This window comes from Urocitellus parryii, chromosome 10, assembly GCF_045843805.1.
Source record: "Urocitellus parryii isolate mUroPar1 chromosome 10, mUroPar1.hap1, whole genome shotgun sequence".
NCBI classification, from domain to species: Eukaryota; Metazoa; Chordata; class Mammalia; order Rodentia; family Sciuridae; genus Urocitellus; species Urocitellus parryii.
In genome coordinates, this window is record NC_135540.1 from 27255386 (window position 1) to 27277057 (window position 21672).

General features: G+C 40.8%; 1 protein-coding gene across 1 annotated transcript in view; it reads left to right on the forward strand.

The window, feature by feature from the left end:
* Window positions 1-21672, forward strand: part of Trim2 (tripartite motif containing 2) — a 107728-nt gene that overhangs the window by 68688 nt on the left and 17368 nt on the right. The window contains exons 4-8 of the mRNA XM_077803257.1: window positions 2503-2654; window positions 3800-3980; window positions 4829-5552; window positions 20067-20170; window positions 21383-21550. Of these exons, the coding sequence (XP_077659383.1) occupies window positions 2503-2654; window positions 3800-3980; window positions 4829-5552; window positions 20067-20170; window positions 21383-21550 (1329 nt within the window). The remainder of the gene's footprint in view (window positions 1-2502; window positions 2655-3799; window positions 3981-4828; window positions 5553-20066; window positions 20171-21382; window positions 21551-21672) is intronic.

The window sequence follows — 21672 nt, forward strand, 5'->3', positions numbered from 1 at the left end:
TCTAAGTGCTGGACCTTCTGCTAGATTGAATCAGACCTACTCCAAAATAAGGTTTGAGTGCCTAGCATCATGATCTTCCTTTAGGAGATTTGGATTTCCATTTGAATTCCCCAATACTCATCAATGGAATGTGTAGAGAAATGTTTTTTGAGCAGAAGCAGGGTCAAGAATGGAAACTTCCAATTGATAATCCAAGTGCATTCCTAAATGGTCTGCAAAGGAGTAAAGTATATGGAATTAATACCCACAAAAAATATATAATACACACACAAAAGTGTGTTCCCCTAACTTACTATGTGCCCACTTCAAACTGTGATGAAACATGAAATCTAAAATCTGGAAGATGGTTTGAAGGACCTTGATCTGAATCTGGTTCCTTGGGGTTTCAGCAGACTGTTTTATTCCTGGGAGAATCCACTCCAGAAAGTACTGTGTAAAATAGTGAGTCTTAATAAGTCAGAGGGTGTCTTTTGTTTGCTCTAATACCTACCATCCAAATTGTGGTTAGGAGTACCCTCTCATTTACTCACTGAGCAGTACTGAGTTCCTACTACAGGCAAGGCTTGAACTAGGCTCAGGGTAGGTGAGTTTCTGTACTTAGAAACTTAAAACCTTAGAAAGAGTTAATAGCTGGGTACCATGGCACACTCCTATAATCCCAGCAGCTTGGGAGGCTGAGACGGGAGGATCACAAATTCAAAGTTAGCTGCAGCAATTTAGTGAGGCCCTATGTAAGACTGTCTCTAAATAAAACATAAAAATGGCTTGCGGTTGTGGCTTAGTGGTTAAGGACCCCTGGATTCAATCCTTGGTACAGGAAAAAAAAAAAAAAAAAAACTTAATAAATTAGAGGACGTTACTTCTCACTGAGAGCCCAGGGACTACCTCCACAAGGAAACTAACTTCCAGGATGGCCACGATACAGTGGTTTTATTTTCAGGGAACCAGATAACATCATCATTATCATCATCATAGCTGCTCTTACTTATTAAGAACATATTTTGAACCAGGGCCAGGCATCACTTGAGTTCTTTGTGCAAACTAACCTACATAATCCTAATAGCAGCCCAGTAAAGTAGGTTACTATTATTGTCTACACTGACACAGGTAGAAGTTGAGACACAGTCAGGTTAAGTAATTTTTTGCTTAAGGTCATTCAGCAAAGTAAATGGTAGAGCCAAATGCAGACCGCTCAGTTCAGCTTATCTCTGACCCAAACAGTAGCAATTTTCAAAGTGCGCTTCGGGAACCTTTGTGGGTTCCAAGACCCTTTCCAGAGGTCCACAAGGTCAATGCTGTATTCACAATACAGCAATATGAAGATATCTTTTTTTGCTCTCATTCTCTCAAGAATGTACTGTGGTACTTTGGAAAGGCTGTAGGCTATGTGCTGTCCCAACAAAATGAATGCAAAAGCAATCATGAGAAGCCAACAGTCTTCTGTTAAGCCAGGTGCTGCAGAGATTTCAAAAACTGGGCAACAATGCTATTCTCAGGGTTTGTTTGTTTGTTTGCAAATGTAGTTGTTTTTCACAAACTATATCATTCACATCAATGTTTAAATGACCTTCTAATAAATTAATACTTTAAAATTTTTCTCAGCTTTATTTATTTATTTATTTTTGGAAATAGGAATTGAACTCAGGGGCACTTGACCATTGAGCCACATCCCCAGCCCTTTTTTAAATTTTATGCAGAGACAGGGTCTCACTGAGTTGCTTTGGGCCTCGATTTTGCTGAGGCTGGCTTTGAACTTGCAATCCTCCTACCTCAGCCTCCCAAGCTGCTGGGATTACAGGCATGCAATTAAGGGGTCTCAATAAATTGCTGAGGCTGCGCTTTTATCTTGCAGTCTTTCTGGGGTCACTGGGATTATAATCATGTGCCACCATGCCTGGCTTCAGTTTTAATTTTTAACCTCACAAATATCTGTAGACATAATCCATATACCCAAAGGTTCCTAAGGAGTTCTCAATAATTTATAAAGAGCATAAAGAAGTCCAAGACCAAAAGGCTTTAAAACAATAATCCTACACAGTTCTGCCTTAGAAAATAGCTACCAAAAATCTGATTTTATGGCCACAGCAGTAGCTTTGGAGTTGGACCCACCTTGTTTGTGACATGTCACATGAGAGTTTATTCTTCCAGCCAGACACAGTGGCACACACTTGTAATCTCAGCGACTCAGGAGGCTGAGGCAGGAGGATCACAAGTTTGAGGCTAGCCTCAGCAGTTTAGCAAGGCCCAAAGTAACTTAACAAGACCCTGTCTCAAAACAAAGTTTTAAAAAAGAACTGGGGATATAGCTCAGTGTTAAACTGTTCTTGGTTCAATCCTCAATGCTCAAAAACAAGTTTATTCTTCCTTCTCTGCCATGAAGCTGGACATAATACTGCCAACAGTGTGGGGTGGGTGGGAGAATTAAGTGAGAGAACTGATTCCTGCAGAGTGAGCACTCAACCAGCGGCCATGAACTTGGAACTTTTCTCGTGTAACCCACAGGTGATGGAATTTTACTGCCAGTCCTGTGAGACCGCCATGTGTCGGGAGTGCACTGAGGGCGAGCATGCAGAGCACCCCACGGTCCCCCTCAAGGACGTGGTGGAGCAGCACAAGGCCTCACTCCAGGTCCAGCTGGATGCTGTCAACAAAAGGTGCGGCTTCCCTCCACAGGCTCCCAGCCAGGGCCTGTTCTGTGCCCAAGGCCTGGCTCCACGGTCTGTGGTCTCAGTGCGATAATGCGTTCATGGGACTCTTCGAGATCTCAGTCGTAACTAGATTTTCCTGTGATGATGGGTCTTTCATCATAAACCAGTGAGTGGTGAAGGCTTCCCTGCCCCTTGGCAAACCTCCAACTGCCTGATACGAGGAGTCGCAGCATTTTTTGTCAGAGTCTCTTAGGAAGATGAGATGAATGAAAGTGCATTCAAGGAACATGCTCTCAGGAGATCTCTGAAATCCCTGACTCAGACTGGGCCCTCTGAGGAGCTCCTGAGCTGTTGTTCTGGACACACAGACTTAGGCCCACTAGCTCCTCTCTGTGTGAGCCCTACCAAATGGTGCTGAGCAATGAACGCTCAATTTCCCTTGTGTTTTCCTGCTTTCCGTTTCTTTCTTTGGCACGGACGTGAGGAGTAGAGTAGCTGTGAGAAAGACAGGAGCCAGAAACTTTTAACAGCCAGTTAAAAAGCAGTCAAAATAGTAGATCTCTTGCTGATAGTCAATGGTCAATAGTTGGAGTGAGAACACTGTAGTTATTCTATACTAATGACAAGAACTTGGGAACTTATGAGACCTTCCCAGGAAACTGAATTTAGATAAGTTTTCATGTGGTTGGGGAAAATGGTACAGCTATATATTTAGAACAGTGACTCTGTTCTGGTGATTATGTTTCCCCAGGGTACATTTGGCAATGTATAAAGACATTTTTGCTATCACAACTGTGTGGAGGGATGCTGTTGCCATCTGGGATGATGCTATTAAACATCCTGCAATGCCCAGAACAATCCCCTGAACAAAGAATTATCTGGTCATAATTGCTTTTCAAAGGCCTTCAGGTCTTTTTTTCTTTTTCTTTGACCTTCAAGTCTCGGTACCATCAATTATTAAAATTAGAAGACAGATTGAAATAGATGTGGAACCTCAAACTTTCATTCATTCCATTATTCCATTATTATTTTTTAAAGATGATGAAAGGATAGAAAAATATTTTGTTGTTTTGACAGAACAGAGTGTTTGGAGAGACTTTGGACCACTTCCAGAGTGATGTTAAATAATAATCTTTAACAACCATCTCCAGGCTCCCAGAAATAGATTCTGCTCTTCAGTTCATCTCAGAAATCATTCATCAGTTAACCAACCAAAAGGCCAGCATCGTGGATGACATCCATTCCACCTTCGATGAGCTCCAGAAGACATTAAATGTGCGAAAGAGCGTGCTGCTGATGGAACTGGAGGTCAACTATGGCCTCAAACACAAAGTAAGACTCCATGTTCTCATAGATATTCTGAAAGAGACGTGGTATTGGACACTTCACAGCACTGGCTGTGTCACTGACAGCAACAAAGGGGACCCAAATGGGTCCATCAATGTCCCCCACTGTATAGTAACTAAATTTTCATTCAACAGAATATCTAGCTTTTCTTTCTTTCTTTTTTTGTTTTTTCCTTTCCTGTTTGCAACAGAACTGTTTAATTCTGTGACCTTAAGTAGCAATTTATAATTTGACAGAAGGAGAGGTTGAGTATCATGTAATTCTTTCAGGGTTTAGGGTTAAACTGGATTGTTTTCCTTCCTTAATTATAATGTGGAATCGTCCCTTAATTGCCGTCTCATCCACACCAACCTGTTAGTCAACTTCAAAGTGAACCCTGCCTGCATTCTTTGTTTAACTCTGCATGTCTGTTCACAAAAGCAGGGAGGAAACGCTTCTGATGTTCAGTTGTGGAGGCTTTTCATCTGTTTGGTTTCTGTCCCTTTGCAAGGCAATGGGGGAGTTTTGAACATTCAGGAAAGATACTAAATAATACATATTTTAGGTGTCCAATGTGGCAATTTGTTTGCCACGCTCTTGGTTTCTGTTATCTAAAGGCGTGATCCGAGCCATACATAGGTGGGTGATGAGGCAGGGGGAGGCCAAAGGGAAATCTCCAGAAGGTATTGGGAATGCAATTTAGGATTTTGCATTAGAACTGGGTTCACTGGGTTAAAAGGCTGCTCGCTCTGTGTGGGCAGGTGTAGAGGAGGTTCTTGCAGAAGGAGGGCAGTGCCCCAGCGTGCCTGGCAGGAGTCCCACAGACAGAGCTCACCAGCCCTGTTTCCCGGCAGGTGCTGCAGTCGCAGCTGGATACTCTGCTCCAGGGGCAGGAGAGCATCAAGAGCTGCAGCAACTTCACAGCGCAGGCCCTCAACCATGGCACGGAAACGGAGGTGCTGCTGGTGAAGAAGCAGATGAGCGAGAAGCTGAACGAACTGGCCGACCAAGATTTCCCCCTGCACCCGCGTGAAAACGACCAGCTGGACTTCATCGTGGAAACCGAGGGGCTCAAGAAGTCCATCCACAACCTCGGGACCATTCTGACCACCAACGCGGTGGCCTCCGAGACGGTGGCCACGGGCGAGGGGCTGCGGCAGACCATCATCGGGCAGCCCATGTCCGTTACCATAACGACCAAGGACAAAGACGGCGAGCTGTGCAAAACCGGCAATGCCTACCTCACGGCGGAACTGAGCACCCCCGACGGCAGCGTGGCGGACGGGGAGATCCTGGACAACAAGAACGGCACCTACGAATTTTTGTACACGGTCCAGAAGGAAGGAGACTTCACCCTGTCCCTGAGACTCTACGACCAGCACATACGAGGCAGCCCGTTTAAGCTGAAGGTGATCCGGTCCGCCGACGTGTCGCCCACCACCGAAGGCGTGAAGCGGCGCGTCAAGTCCCCAGGGAGCGGCCACGTGAAGCAGAAAGCTGTGAAAAGACCTGCGAGCATGTACAGCACCGGGAAGCGAAAAGAGAACCCCATCGAGGACGATTTGATCTTTCGAGTGGGTAAGGAGAGGGTGCATGGCGCCTGGTGCCCGAGCATCTGGGTGGCTTTGGTTAAGGGGTGGCTGGAGGGGGGGACCCTGCAGCTCAGAATTTACACCAGACGGGCTGGGGCGCTGCTGGTAGGTTTTCCTAGTCTAGCTCCTGCAGAGCATTCTCTGAAGGTGTCCGCCGCAGCCCTCCTCCTCCTCCTCCTCCTCCTCCCTCCTCCTCCTCCTCCCCCCTCCTCCCTCCTCCTCCTCCTCTTCCTCCTCCTCCCTTTCCCTCCTTTTGTTCTCTCCCTTCCTTCATCTTTCCCTCTTCTTCCTCCTCCTGTCCCTTCTCCTTCTGTTCTTTAACTTGCAAGTGCTGCATCTTCATTTTAGAAAACAAGCAGAAAGAGAAATAGAAGAAGCACGGCACCCATAAATTTGAAAGGAAATGTTGGCAGTCTTCCTCCCCCACCCCATGGGAGTGGCAGAGAGTTGATTGACTCGGGCAGCTTCTTGGGTTTCCCTGAAATCTGTCAGCTGAGGTTGCCCTGGGTAGACCTTTGATGCCTCTCTGTCACCATGTCTGTGCTGTAAGGGTTAGGGGCAGGAGGCATGCAAGCTGTGGTGGCCACTACTTGTGTCTAGCTGGAGAACAGCCCCGGGGCAAGAGGGTGGAGAATGGAATGGGGTTGGGGTGGGGTTGGCCTGGAAGATAGAAGGTGCAGGATGAGCTAAGAGGTTTGGGAATGTAAATAGCCCTTCCCTCCTCTGATTTATTGCCTATCATTTTTATTTATTTTTTATTTTGTTTTGTTTTTCAACTGTTCTCTCAGTAGAAAGCAAACTAAATGTAAACAACAAAGGGTTTGATCCTTCTTAAGTTATAAAAAAAAAAAGTCTGCATTTTGGTTAGTTTCAGAAAGTAGCCCCAGCCTGCCTTTCTTTCCCCTGTGTTTAGTCCTACATTGCATTGCAGTATCTCTAAAAGGGTGCTGCACAGTATATTAACTGACCAATGTGGTCCAAATAAATTGAGGAAATCTTCAGCCAAATGAAGGAAACAGATTTTTTTTTTTAACTGTAGAACTTCTCAACACCTTTAGAATCTGCTGCTGTGCACTGCATTTCTGAGGCAAGACAAGGATAATGGGCAGCACTTGCAAACTTTATTGACCATCAGACTTTTTCCGTGGAACATCATAGAAAACTGAGGCCCCTTGAAACATTCTTGGGCAGGGTTGCTCTGGTCATGTTTGAGGCTGCATCTTGGTAAAGACTGGTGTGACATATAACTTGCCCGTTCAGAGCTTGGAGGCCTTCATGCATTCTTTGGCAGTCAGAAATGCGGGTGCAGAGGAGTTGGGCAGATGCAGGATTAGGAGCCTCCCATGTCAGTCACTCCAGTTCCACCACTTCCTTAAGCCTTGGTCAGATCTTTTAGCTTCCCTGAAGTTCAGTTTTGATGTCCATAACAAAAAAATACAAGAATTTTTGTTTCTCAGAACTGTTTGTTCTAAGTTCAAAGCTTAATGCCTGGCCTATAAGAGAAGCTAAATTAAGACTCTTAAATTCTCCCTACTCCCTTTTCTTTTCAAAGATTGCTGCTTCCAATGACCTCCTCCATCAAGGACAAATTCATGCTCCCATTCAAAACCCACCACCTGTCCCCAGCCACTTCCTTAGGCAATGTGCAGGATACTGAAATCAGACCCATCTGGGTCTTAATCCTGATTCTCTGTACTGACTGAAGCTTGCCCTTCCCAAACTCTGTAAATAAAGGGAATGAACTATTCCTACCTTTTAAGGTTGCTGTGGGGGAAAATGAGAAAGAATTCTTATAATATGCCTGACACTCACTATGTACAATAAGTGTTCAGTTAATGCTGGCTAAGATTTTACTATTGTTATTAAACACCATCTTCACGTCTTGATACCTGTCTCTTAAGAAGGATACTTTCCCCAACTCTACAGTTGTGAGTTGTTCTTTGAGGAGGAGATACTCTTCTTCCTTCCTCGCTCTTCAGAAATGGAGCCATCATAGTTCACTGACACTGGTAGAAAGGTGTTTGAATGTTTAAATGTTTATAAAGAACTTAGTGCCTGGCGTACAGCATGATGATTGAGTTTATTAATGAAGGGGTTTGCAAGGGCTTCTATAACAAAAAGGCATAGTCTGAGGGACTTAACAGAAATTTATCTTCTCACAGTTCTAAAACTAGAACTTTTGAGTTACAAATTCAAGATCAAGTGCTGGAAATCCAAAATCAAGGTGGAGTCTAGGTCCAAGGTGTGGAAGAGTTGGTTTCTCTGAGGCATCTATTCAGGGTCATCCTCTTGGGCTTTGTCTTTATGTTGTCCCTCTGTTTACACACACCCTTGGTGTCTCTTCCTCTCTTAAAAGGACGCTAATCATATTGGATTAGGACCCCACCTTAATGGTTTCATTTTAACTTAATCATCTCTTTAAAGATCTTATTCTCAGACATGGTTTCATTCAGATGTGCTGGAAGTTGGAATTTCACCATATGGATTTTAGTCTGTAACAAATGCAATGCATCTCAGGTATGTAGGAACAGAAAAGCAAGTCTTACTGGTCTATTATTATTATTATTATTATTATTGACCAGTAAAATTTGCTTATATTTATGGTATATAAGATGATGTGTATGTGTATATATATATATGTATATGTGCATATCTATATCTATATCTATATATATATATATATCGTGGAATGGCTAAATCAAGCTAATATATGCATCGCCTCACACTCTTATGAAGTTTTGTAGTAAGAATACTGGAAATCTACTCTTGACAATTTTTAAATATACAACATATTGTTAATAACTATAATCACCACAATGTACAATAGCTCTCATTAGCCTATCCCTACTGTCAAATTGAAATTTTGTGACCTTTAATCAACATTTCCCTAATCTTCCCACTCCCAGGCTCTGGCAACCACTATTCTACTCTTTTTTTTTTTTTTTTTTTTTTTAGTTGTAGATGGACACAATACCCTTATTTTATTTATTTATTTTTATATGGTTCTGAGAATCCAACCCAGTGCCTCACATGTGCTAGGCAAGCATGTTACCACTGAGCTACAGACATAGCCCCATCCTACTGTTTTGAGTTTTTATTGTTTTAGATTCCATGTATAAGTGAAATCATGCAATAATTGTCTTTCTGTGTCTGGTTTATTTCACTTAACACATAATGTCCCCTTGGTTTATCCATGTTGTCACAAATTATAAGGGCTCCTTCTATTTAAAGGTTAAGTGGTATTTCATTTCACATTTTCTGTATCTTCTCATCCTTTAATGAAAACTTAGGTTGAGTTCATAACATGGCTGTCATGAATAATGTTGCAATGAACACGAGACTGAAGATGTCTCTTTGACATATCAGTTTAGTCTCCTTTGGATATATATTGGGTAGTGGGTTTGCCACATCACATGGTACCTCTGTTTTTAATTTGGGAGGAACCTCCACACTGTTTTCCATAATGGCTCTGGTCATTTACTTTCCCACCAGCAGTGCACAAGGGTTTCCTTTTCTCCACATCCTTTCCAGCACTTACAGTTTGTCTTTTTGATGATAGGCAGCCTGACAGATCTGAGGTGAGATCTCATTGTGGTTTTGATTTTCATTTCCCTGATGACTAATGATGTTGAGCATTTTTTATGTACCTGTTGGTCATTTGCATATCTTCTTTTGAAAAGTGTCTAATTCAGATCCTTTACCTATTTTATAATGAGGTTGTCTTCTTACCAATGAATTGTTCCTTATGTAATATTAGCCCCATATCAGATGTGTGGTTTGCAAATATTTTCTCAATCTGTAGATTGTCTCTTCACTTTGGTAATTGTTTCTTTTACTGTGCAGACCTTTTAGGTTTGGAAGATCCTGTTGTCTATTTTTGCTTTAGTTACCTATACTTTTAAGTTCCTATTCAAAATCATTATTGCCCAGACCAAGTCATGGAGATTTTTTTCCCCTAAATTTTCTTTTTCTTTTTAAATTTTTTTTTTTTTTTAGTTATACATGGACACAATATCTTTATTTTGTTTATTTTATTTTCATGTGGTGTTGAGAATTGAACCCGGTGCCTCACATGTGCAAGGCCAGGGCTCTGCCATGGAACCACAACCCCAGCCCCTCTTCTGTGTTTTCACTTAGTGGTTTTATAGTTTCAGGTCTTAAGTATAAGTCTTTAAACCATTTGAGTTGATTTTTATATGTAATATGAGACCAGGATCTAATTTTATTCTTCTGTATATCAATATACAGGTTTTCTGGGAGCTGTGTTGTGACGCAGTGGTAGAGCACTCGCCTCGCACATGCGAGGCCCTGGGTTCAATCCTCAGCACCACATAAAAATAAATAAATAAAATAAAGCTATTAAAATATATATATACAGTTTTTCCAACACCATTTATTGAAGAGACTCTTCTTGTGTGACTGAGATTCTGTGTTCTAGGCATCTTTGTTGAAAATCAGTAAGCTATAAATGTGTGGACTTATTTCTGGATCTTCTATTCTGTTCCATTATCTATGTATCTGTTTTATGTCAGTACCATGCTGTTTTTTTAATAATAGATTTGAAGTAGATTTTACATCAGGTAATGTGATGCCTCTAGGTTTGTTCTTTTTGCACAGATTGCTTTGGCTATTTGGGGGGAATTTGGGGTTCCAAATTTTAGGATTACTTTTCTATTTCTGTGGAAGATGTCATTGTAATGTTGATAGTATTGCAGTGAATTTTTAGATGGACATTTTAACAATATTCTTCCAATCCATGAACATGGGATATCTTTTCACTTACTTGTGTCACCTTAAATTTCTTTCATCACTGTCTTACCATTTTCAGTGTACAGATCTCACCTTCTGAGTTAAATCTATTCTTAAGTTGTTGTTTAATTTTTCTCTAGCTTTATATTCTAACCCAGAGTCTAGTCAAAAGACAGCACTCAGTGTGTAATAATGTAGCTCAAAAAACATTTCTAGCTGGGCACCGTGGCCCACGCCTGTAATCCCAGCAGCTCTGGAGGCTGAGTCAGAAAGATGGCAAGTTCAAAGCCAGCCTCAGCAGAAGCAAGGCTCTAAGCAACTCAGTGAGAACGTGTCTCTAAATAAAATACAAAATGGGGCTAGGGATGCGGCTCAGTGGTTGACCCTGAGTTCAATCCCTGGTACCAAAAAAAAAAAAAAAAATTCTAGGACACCTGGTTCCTAATAGGCACTAGGCTATTGATGAAAGTATATGAGAATTCTTCCCTCAAAGAGCTTACAGTTTGTATGACTAACTCACTCTTTTATGATGGGCTATATTATGGCCACAGAAATAAGAAGGAATTTAAAGCAGGAGTGGAATGATTGAGTAGGAAGTAGCCAAATTGATGGGTGAAAATGGCATCTCAAGCAGAGGGAGCAGTGTGAAGAGAATAAGGAGGTAAAGAGAAAACATGATTGATGGTTTCAGATCATGCACATCTCATGTAGAGTGAGCAGGAAGGCAAAAGGATGCCATTGGACAAATCCATGCTGGAGCCCAGTGTTTGTTTGGTTTTTTTTTTTCTTTCTTTCTTTCTTTCTTTTTTATTTTTATTTTTTTGTAATATTTATTTATTTATTTTTTGTTGTAGTTGGACAGTTTTGTTTTTTTCTTCTTCTTCATTCCTGGACATTGAAGCCAGGAGTGTTGTACCTCTAAACTATATACCCAACCTTTTAAATTTTGAGACAGCGTCTTACTAATTTGTGCAGGTTGACCTCAAACTTGTGATCCTCCAACCTCGGCCTCATGAGTCACTGGGGTTATAGGCGTGCACCACCATGCACAGCTTTCCACTGCTTCCCGAATGACATCAGTGTTCTCCTTCCTGGGTATCTTTGTCTTTGGAATGTTTTCACCATGTTATCCTTCTCCCAACAACTACCTTCTATTTTAGAATCCACAGTGATATTATTTATGCCTGGGTCTTATGACCTAACAAGACTGTAGATTCCTTGAGGTCAAAGATAATGTCATTATCATCCCCCTGCCCCCACATACTCAGAAGACAGTAGTAGTGTTGCATAAGAACTGTGTCTCTTTGAGAAGGATCAAGTCACCTTGGACTGCATGATTTCACTTTCCTCCTTAATTTCTCTCTCACTATCAGGGCCCAGTTCTGAGGCCCAGGGGGAAGCAGATCAGACTTCAGTGCTTAAATTCACATGTATTCACATGCATGGGACAACATTAGACAATGTCAAACAGGGACGGCCCAGGAACTTACTTTTTCAATGATTTGTACTTTTGGCTACACATGGGTAGGTTTTATATTAATAATGACAAGAGTTCAACTTTCTTTTTCAGTAATACTTTCATGTTAGAACTTCAGGTTCTTAGTGCATAATAGAGCATTTATGGTTTGGACAGTCTCTCGGTGCATGTGCTGGAGACAGCTGCATGTATTCCTGAAATCAGCCAAACTCAACTGCACATGTGAGGTGGCAACCATGAGTCTGCTGTCCCCCCAGCTTATCTCAAGTTTACTAAGCTTCTTGTGGCACTGATTTTGTGCATAAGGGTACATAGTTTTATAAAAATCTATATTAGGGTTTCCATCACCACCGTAAATACATGTGTCAATTTTGTGTATTCATGAAAGTGAATCATCCCTTTGTGGATGAGGTGAAGGATTTTCAGGAGTAATTGCAATTCGCATTCTCACCATCTTCATTCCTCCCCCAGCCCCCTACTTAGATGTGGCTCTGCTTTGTGAGCACTTTCTATGCTAAGCTGAGGTAGAAAAAGAAGGATGCAATCCTGGAGGAGGCCCCAGTTTAGAAGATAGAGTGTTAAAAACTTAGTACCGGGGCTGGGGTTGTGTAGAGCTGCTAACCCTCACCCTAACCCTTAAGTATGAATCAAGGCATGAAAGTCAGGGCGGGCCAGTTAAGGAAACATTCCTACAGATGACATCTAAACATCAACTGGCTTTGAGGAGGAACCTTTCAAGTGGAAGGAGGAAAAGAGTCTTTCAGATAATGGAGAGCAGGTACAAAGGCACCAACGTGAAAAACTGGGTAGTTGGAGGAACTTTAATTGATTCTATCATCCTGAAGCATCAGATGAGGTGAGATGCAAGCAGAGACCAGCTTATGTTTCCCTGGTCAGCAGTTGGGACTTGTTCTGTAAGCCTGTTTTCCTTGGAGTGTAGTCCACAAGCCATGCACATCTGAATGTCCCAGGGTGCCTGGCAAAAATGGAAATTCTTGAATTCTGAACCGCACGTCCAGAATTTGAATCTCTGCAGAGGGACAGGAGTCTGCATTCTGCAGGCTTCATTGATACTTACACACAATGAAGTGGGAAAAACACAGCTCTGTAGGTTGTGGGGAGGAGGCACTGAATGACGTAGTGTCGTGTCGTGACTTACTGAGATTTTGACTGTCTAGAGTACCTGAGGACAGTAGGAGATCTATTGAGAATGTTGACCTGGAAGCAGAGAGACTATTAAGAGGCTACTTACAGTGGTCCATACCAGTTCTTATGAGCACCAGAATTAAGAGTGACATAATGGAATAGACAGGAAACAGCAGATTTGTAAAATGCCTAGGAGAGAGAGAGCAGAAATTGGTGATGAGTTTGAACTCCCAGCTATGGGACTTGGGTGTTATAGGGATGGGAGACAATAGTGTGGGTAGTTAACACTGCAGGCTCTGAGCTAGGCTGTCCTGAGTCCCAGTCCCCAAAGTTACTTAACTCTCAGTGCCTTCATTTCCTCTATAAAAGAGAGAAAAAAGCCGGGCATGGTGGTACACACCTTCAACTCAGGTGGCTGAAAAAGGAGGATCACAAGTTCAAGGCCAACCTTAGCAATTCAGCGAGACCCTAACAATTTAGTAGTAAACAAAACCAGCTCATGGCTTCTAATCAGCAAACTCTAATAGTCTGGGGAAAAGAATCATCATCAACAGATGGGAGACTGTGTCTCAAAATGAAAAACAAGAAAGTATGGGGATGTAGCTCAGTGGTAAAGCACCCCTGGGTTAAATCCCCTATGGGAGAAAAAAAGAAAGAAAGAAAGAATTTTCTTCATAAGGAGGTTTTGTGAAGATTAAATGAATTTAATACACAGCAAAGCTTAGAACAAGGCTTGGTACTGAATAAAACCTCAATAGTTTTAGGGAGGCAAAGTAAATGGGACTAATTAATAAATTATTCATAGTTCTAGTATAGAAATAATAACTAAGATAAGTAGTTAACAAGACAGGAAGAGCTGAAAACCTGACCGTCTCAGTGTGAATTCCAAGCTGCTACTCGTTAGCCATATGACTTGGGAAAAATTGACCTCTCCATGCCTCAGTTTCTTCATCTATAAAATGGGGACGACATTAATGCATTTCCTCCTGTGGGAAAGATTAAAAGAATGCATGTAAAGGCTTAGGAAAATACAGGCGCAAAGCAGGGACTTGATAAATGTCGATTATCATAGTTGGTGTGACATCCACCAAGCTAAGACAAGAAAGAAGGCGAGCAAGAGTGTTTCAGTTCTGATCGTCCAGGTAGGCAGTTTGGAGTGTGGATTTGGAGCTCAACAAAGAAGTCAAGGCTAGAGAGATCCATTTGGAAATGAAAAGTAGACGTTCCTTTAAACCATGAGCTTTAATGAAATATCAAAGACAGGAGTCGTGGCTCAAGGAAGAAAAGATGGGGAATGGAAGCAGGAGAGAGAACAGATATTCTCTGAACCAGGAATATGCTGTATGTCATCTCACTTAAAATCCTTAGTACGTAGGATTTCTATATGTCATTTCACTTAAAATTCTTAGTAGACATAATATTCTTGCAGGTCCTAATGCAATATAATACACCTACTGTGAGACTGTGAGTCTCAAAATGAAAAACAAGAAGAAGGACTGGGGATGTAGCTCAGTGGTAAAGCACCCCTGGGGGTGTAGAACTGGGGCCAGTTCATACTGGCCTTGCCATGGTTTCATGTTGGTGGTTTGAAATGTGCCACAATAGGAGCATTAAGGATATGGAAATAGGCAAATGCTCCAATCAGAGCCCTCCTCCACCCTCCCAGCTGCTACCCTGGGGAGCCAAATTACCATGACATCATATAATTATCCTTACCACTGAAGAATTAGAGGCTTAGAGAAGTGAAACTTATGCCCTTTGAATGCCCTTTAACTACTGTGGTTTTCCAAAGTTGAGCTATTGGGCACCTCCCATGCCTCAAAACTTGTTTGTCCGTGGAGTGAGTTACTGTGGGACTCTCATACTGTATTGGGAAACAATCTGAATGAGTTTAGAGAAGTAGCCTAGAGCATCTCTTGATGATGATTCCTTGAACCCAGGGATTCTTTCCCCCAGACTATTAGAGTTTGCTGGATTAGAAGCCTGAGCTGGTGTTGTTAGCTACTAAAGAAAGTCATTGGGGCTGGGGATTTGGCTCAAGCGGTAGTGCGCTCGCCTGGCATGCTTGCGACCCGGGTTCGAACCTCAGCACCACATACAAACAAAGATGTTGTGTCCGCCGAGAACTAAAAAAAAAAATAGATATTAAAAAAAATTATCTCTGTCTCTCTCTTTAAAAAAAAAATAAAAAAGTAATAAATCAAGTGTAAAATAATATTTAAAAAAAAAAGAAAGTCATTGAGCAACAGGGGAACTGGAAGATGTGGGGGGGAGGAGAAGAATTACAACTGAATTGTTTGAAATTGTGTGATTCATACGCCATACCTTTATATGTTGATAGAGAGTTGAATGGAACACTCATTTGTACTCTGCAACGGTGTAATTTAAAATGGGTGTGTAAAGCCACTTAGCATGCATTCAGAGGAAGATGCATTTACCCCTGCCTTACCTCAGCAAGCCACCACCCTCTCCCTAAAATATGTGAGGAGGAAGGTCATGCTGATTTGACATCTAAGGTCATTATAGGAACCCTGCCCCACCCCTCAAGAATCTCATCCTTGTTAGTCAGCTTTCCATGGTTATAACAAACTCCATGATTATAATCAACTAAAAAAGAGGAAAGATTTATTTTGGCTCTTCATTTTGGAGATTCCAGTCCATGGTCATCTGGCTTCTTTGCTTTTGGGCCTGTGGCCAGGAAGCAGCTGTGAAGGAAGCTGCTTACCTCATGGCGGTGAGGAAGCAGTACCCCTGGGGTTCCAGTATCACCCCGGCCCAAGGCATGTCCTCGATGACCTGACTTCCTGCCATGAGGTTCTACCTCCTGAGGGTTCCACCACCTCCTAATAGCACCACAGGCTGGGGGCCCAGACATTCAAGATCCTCACCTTAGCACCGCAGTATAGAGTGCTGCAGTGAATAGGGCAGATGCTGCTCCTGGCCTCAGGGAGCTTACAGTCTAGCCAGGAGTACAGAAAGGCAGTTAAAATGCTGTGTGATAGGGATGGAGTTTTCTAAAGGATATTAATAGAAAAATATGACCAGCATGAGCCCAGAGCATAATTACCTTTACCTTTGAAACCTGGTATTTTAAAGTCTAATTAGAAAGAAGCAATGTATATGTTGGAAAATTTGTTACATAAAGGGTCAGGAGAACCCGGTTTTATTCTTCCCACTGTCACTCACTACATGTGTGATGTGGCTAGCTTTAACTTGCTCATCTATAAAGTGGAAATGATAGTATTTGTTCTACTTACTCATGGGATTATTATAAAGAGTTCATGAGATAATGTACATGAAGTGCTATGAACACATTCAAATATTTCATTTTCCCATGCTGTAACGTGGCCTGTCTTTTTCCGCACTCGTTCATTCAGCAAGCATTTGTGACCCACCTGCATGGCTGACCAAACTGTTAGAGTCGACATGTGGCTCAGTTAGATTTTGTTGCACTATTCCATTCAGAGTATTTTTGCTTTATTGAGCATGAATTTTCACACTACGTTGGAGTGGGTAGTGAGAGGAAAACTGCATCTGTTGATCCCTATTTCAATGCACGGGCTCACCTTCCTTCTGTCATCCTCCTGGAAGGGCAGGTAGAAGTGACCCGGAAGAACATGGGTGACAAGCTTTGGACTTAAAACTTCACTTTATGCTTCATAGATTAGTTTAGCATCTGGAAAAACTCCTTTAATGACCTTATGGGATTATTGCTAAATGTTCATAGATCCTTTCAAAATTCACATTATTCATTTTTCCAGCCGCTGGATAACCATCAAATGAAATCTTTGACATCAAAGTAGACAGAAAAAAAACTTGTAAGTACACACTCTTGCAGCAGCGTGTTCACTTGCGACCTAGTTCCATTGCTCTGGTGACCTAGTACTGGCAGCTACCGAGCCCCTCACATCAGGTGGACATAGGCTTTCCTTCCCCTGAGTCTCAACAGTATTAGTAGGGAGTCTAATTGTCTTCCAAATGCAAATATTTCCAATTCTACTAAGGCTCAAAAAGAATGTTTATGTCTCCACATCACACGCACAAAAGTGCATTTTTATTTCTCTATTTCCTCTGTCTTGCAGCATCACTTCCATGATTCCAGAAGGCAAGCAGGATCTTTCTGACTTCTACTTAACTATTTTCTCCATTTCCCCCTTTTCTTTTATCTACTGCTGCTGCCTGCAGAGTCTTTCTGAGTGATAGAGCTTTGTCTTTAGTAACAGACAGAAGATCAAATGAGGGAGGGTTGCAGGCATTTTGTTGCTACCTGGACCAAAAGCACAGCAAGTCAGTGTTTCTCTACTCCACCCAGGGTCTTCCTGTGCCCCCTCCCATTACATTTCATTCTTTCTTTCTTTTTAATATTTTTTACTTGTAAATAATATCTGTATTTTATTTATTTTTTTATTTTTACTTGGTGATGAGCAAGCGCTCTACCACTGAGCCCCAGCCCCAACATTCAGTATTTCTTTTTTTTTCTTTTTTTAAATTTGTTTTAATTAGTTACTCTTGACAGTACAATGATCTTGACATATCATACATTTGAATCAGATGGGGTATAATTTTTCATTTTTCTGAGTGTACAGGTTGCAGAATCACATTGGTCCCAACATTCAGTATTTCTTACCTGTACCTCTGCGCCCTCCAAGCCCCAGATGCACCTCCAATTCTATGTAAGCAACGATCTACAGCAGCCTGGGTTTTCTTTACAGAGTTACTTCTTCTTTTGTTCATGTTCCAATGGGAGTTCTAAGACTCTTCTTTCAACTATGTTTCTTTAACTGGCTGTGCATTCCTTGTTTTGCAAAATTCACTGCTTTTGCTTATTAAATATTTTTGAAATTTTTTTATTTTTATTCTTTGGAAGTCCTGACCTTTCCTCTACTATCTTTTAACAGTATTTCTAGGCTGAATGTTGTAGAACTCTTCCTTTTTGTGGTCCTTCAGTTGTGCTGTATCTGTTGCTCAGTTATATAGAAATCAGTAGAAATGACCAAAAATGAATAACACGTTAGGACACATCCCCTTAAAGGGCTAACCACCCCTTCCTCTGCCTTCTACCACCAGATGCCTCCACACGTTATTTATTTATTTAAAGATGGGGGTCTTGCAGTGTTGCCCAGGCTGGCCTTGAACTCCTGGGCTCAAGTGATGCTTCTGCCTCAGTCTCCTAAGTACCTGGGAACACAGGTGTGCACCACCATGTCCGGCTCCAGCATATCATTTTTAAAGCATGTTCCCTGATGCCATATTCCTGTGTATCCAGGGTATTCTGTGTGGATCAAGTATAAAAAATCCTCTCTTCAGGTACATTTGAAATAAAATGTACCTGGTTTCCTTCACAATGTAGGAAAAGCTCTTTGGAGGAGCTGGACCTCACAAGTTTCCTTTCATCCTAGTGAGAGTAGACGAGATGCAGAAGTAGTGAACAGACCTGATGTGACTTCAATCAGGTGACGGCCATGTGGGTCTGGTAAGAACCAGCCCATTTGAGATCCAAGCAGCTCTGCTGTAATCCATCACCAGATTCATTTCTTAAACCCAAAAATCTGTTTCAGGAGAGCTGATGCTCAGGATTCCCAGGTGGCACTTCTGCAGGTGTTAGACGTCAGCCAGCCTCGGTGGGTCCTTGTGTACGGGTCCTCTTGTCCTCCTTCCTAAGGCACTGTGTTGATGTCTAAAAACAAAATCATCAAATGGCTCTTTTGAGTATAAAACTCAGTTATAAAACCCAAGACATAGTTTTCTTTCTCAAGCAATTAAAATTTACACCTCCTTCTGGATCATTTGTTCTGGAACAAAGCTTACTCTATTTCCATCCATTGATACTTATATAGTTCTATTGAAGTAAATTATAAAAACATCTTTTGAAACAAAAACAGATAACTGTTAACCTATAGATGCTATTGCTTTTCTTCCCTCTGCCTTATCTGTTCCTTTAAAAAAAGAGTCTAGCTGGGGGCAGTGGTCCATTCCCTTAAATCTAGCCACTCAAAGGGTTGAGGCAGGAGGATCACAAGTTCAAGGCCAGCCTCAGCAATTTATCAAGGACCTAAGCAACTTAATGAGACCCTGTCTTAAAATAAAAAAATAAAACGGCTAGGATTGTAGCTCAATGATGAAATGCCTCTGCATTAAATCCTCAGTACCATTAAAAAATTGAAAATAAATAAATAAATAAAAATACTTGGGAGGTAGCTCAATGGTAAAGTGCCCCAGGGTTCAATCCCCAGTACCAATAAAAAAAAAAAAAAGGTGAGAATATTTCCTTGTATTAATTTCCCTTTGTCTTTCTAATTTACTTAATCTGGAAAGTACCCTGTTGGAATACCTTTTGTAATTTTAGGAAGAATACACAGTTATTGAGATCTTGAATCTTAGAAAATAATGCATAAATGGATCCAGTATATGAAAATCAGCTGCCCTTTCATACTATCTGTGGTCTTATGGTTTGTTAAATGCTCTGAAAATCAAGGGTCTAGTTTTCTTCTAAGAGCTACTGAGTAAGAAGGTAGAGTTTTGACAAAATTCCTAAAGTAAAGCTCCTCTCTTGTTGTTTCTCATTGATTGGAATATTCATTATTATTATTATGTCTTTATGGAATTTGGTATGTTTTAATCAAGTAAATATGCACGTATAGATTAATATGAGAAGGTTGCATTTGCCTAAAAAATGATTTTTTAAAATTTTTGTTTTTTTAGTTGTTGGTAGACCTTTATTTAATTTATTTATTTTTATGTGGTGCTGAGAATCAAACTCAGTGCCGCACACATGCTAGGCAAGCACTCTACCACTCAGCCACAACCCCAGCCCTAAAATAGTGATCTTGCAAAAACTTTATTGGTCTGGAAGAGAAGTTCAGTAGCATATGGGTTAAGTCAAGGTGGAAGGGTTCTCATTTTTTAAAAAAGTATTATTTAAACACAGTGTAGGGGCTGGGGATTGTATAGCTCATTCTAACACACATAAGGCCCCAGATTCAATCCCTAGCCCTACAAGAAAAGGAAATATTAAATAAAAACAATGAATTCTCAGATTATCAATGGAAGCTTGAGTTATTCCTTTCTGAAACTGAGAAATCAAATTCTCTTGTGGTTAATTTTTGTGCTTTTATCATTTATTTTTAGGTACCAAAGGAAGAAATAAAGGAGAGTTTACAAATCTTCAGGGGGTAGCTGCATCTACAACTGGAAAGATATTAATTGCAGACAGTAACAACCAATGTGTCCAGGTAGAGTCCCTACTGTGTACCTTTAACTACTTATATTAATAAAACCATTAGAGTTACATATTTTCCTACTTTAGACTTAAGATTCATAGTACAAGCAAAGAGCCTTTTTTTTTCATGTTCATTCACACATATTCTATCCTTTAATTTGATGTGTAAATGTAGAACAAAATCAAAATAAACAATATAAATTTTTATATTGGTTATAATCAGATTATAGAATCTGGAAATAAGTAATTATATCTTTAAAATAATCTAGAATATTAATTCATTGCATAAATTATCAACAAATCTGTTATGTACTTTAACCATTTAGCAGAGCATTTTTTTTTAGGTATCTTATATAAATGCATGCATAATGTTAATATACATTTTAGAACATCTAAAAGAATTTTATAAGGAGTTCATAAGACGACAACATATGATGTGTTATCTTTCAACATGTGCCGCATGTGTGTAGAGAAAATGAAAGAGCTTCATCGTATGCTAAGGCCCAAACCAGATCTAGACAACCTGGCAAATAACACTGCTGACAGGCAGACAACTGAACTGACCTTTCTACAACACCACTTACGGGCCACTCTAACCCAAGCGACTGCTATCGCAATTCATTTCAGTCACTCAGTACCCATAAGACAAGAACCTTTTTGTGTTCATTTCACATTTATCTTTTTAATAGTCTGAACAGATCTTCACAGTACTATTCCAGAATAAATTTATGCTGAAATTAATTAAACCATACGGATTAATGCTGCCTTTAAATTAGTGGTTGTTTTCTTTTTAAAAAATTTATTCTAATTTGTTATATGTGACAGCAGAATGCATTTCAATTCATATTACACGTATAGAACACAGTTTTTCATATCTCTGGTTGTACACAATGTGGAGTCACATCCTTTGTGTCTACAGACATGTACTTAAGGAAGGAGCCTTTTTTTAGTATTTATTTTTTGGTTGTCACTGGACACAGTATCTTTTTTTTATTTATTTATTTTTATGTGGTGCTGAGGATCGAATCCAGGGCCTCTCATGTGCTAGGTGAACGCTCTACCGCTGAGCCACAATCCCAGCCCCAAGAGCCTTTTAATGTGTCTATAGGCTTTTCTTAAACAGTGAGGGCATGTTCTGAACTATAGTATCTATGACAGATTTCCTTGCCTGTTTTTTCCTGAGTGGTTTCTGTGAACATTCTAATCAACATAAATTGTTTTACAGATATTTTCCAACGATGGCCAGTTCAAGAGTCGTTTTGGCATACGAGGACGCTCTCCCGGGCAGCTGCAGAGGCCCACAGGAGTAGCCGTGCACCCCAGTGGGGACATAATCATTGCAGATTATGATAATAAGTGGGTTAGCATCTTCTCATCCGATGGAAAGTTTAAGGTAAGCTCAAGTATCAATAGACCACTAAACCATAGAGAAGAAGAAATAGAAAATAAAAGTTGAAATGGTCTTTTTTTTTCTTTTTTAAATCCAATCCAATGTTCAACAATTCTTCTTACACA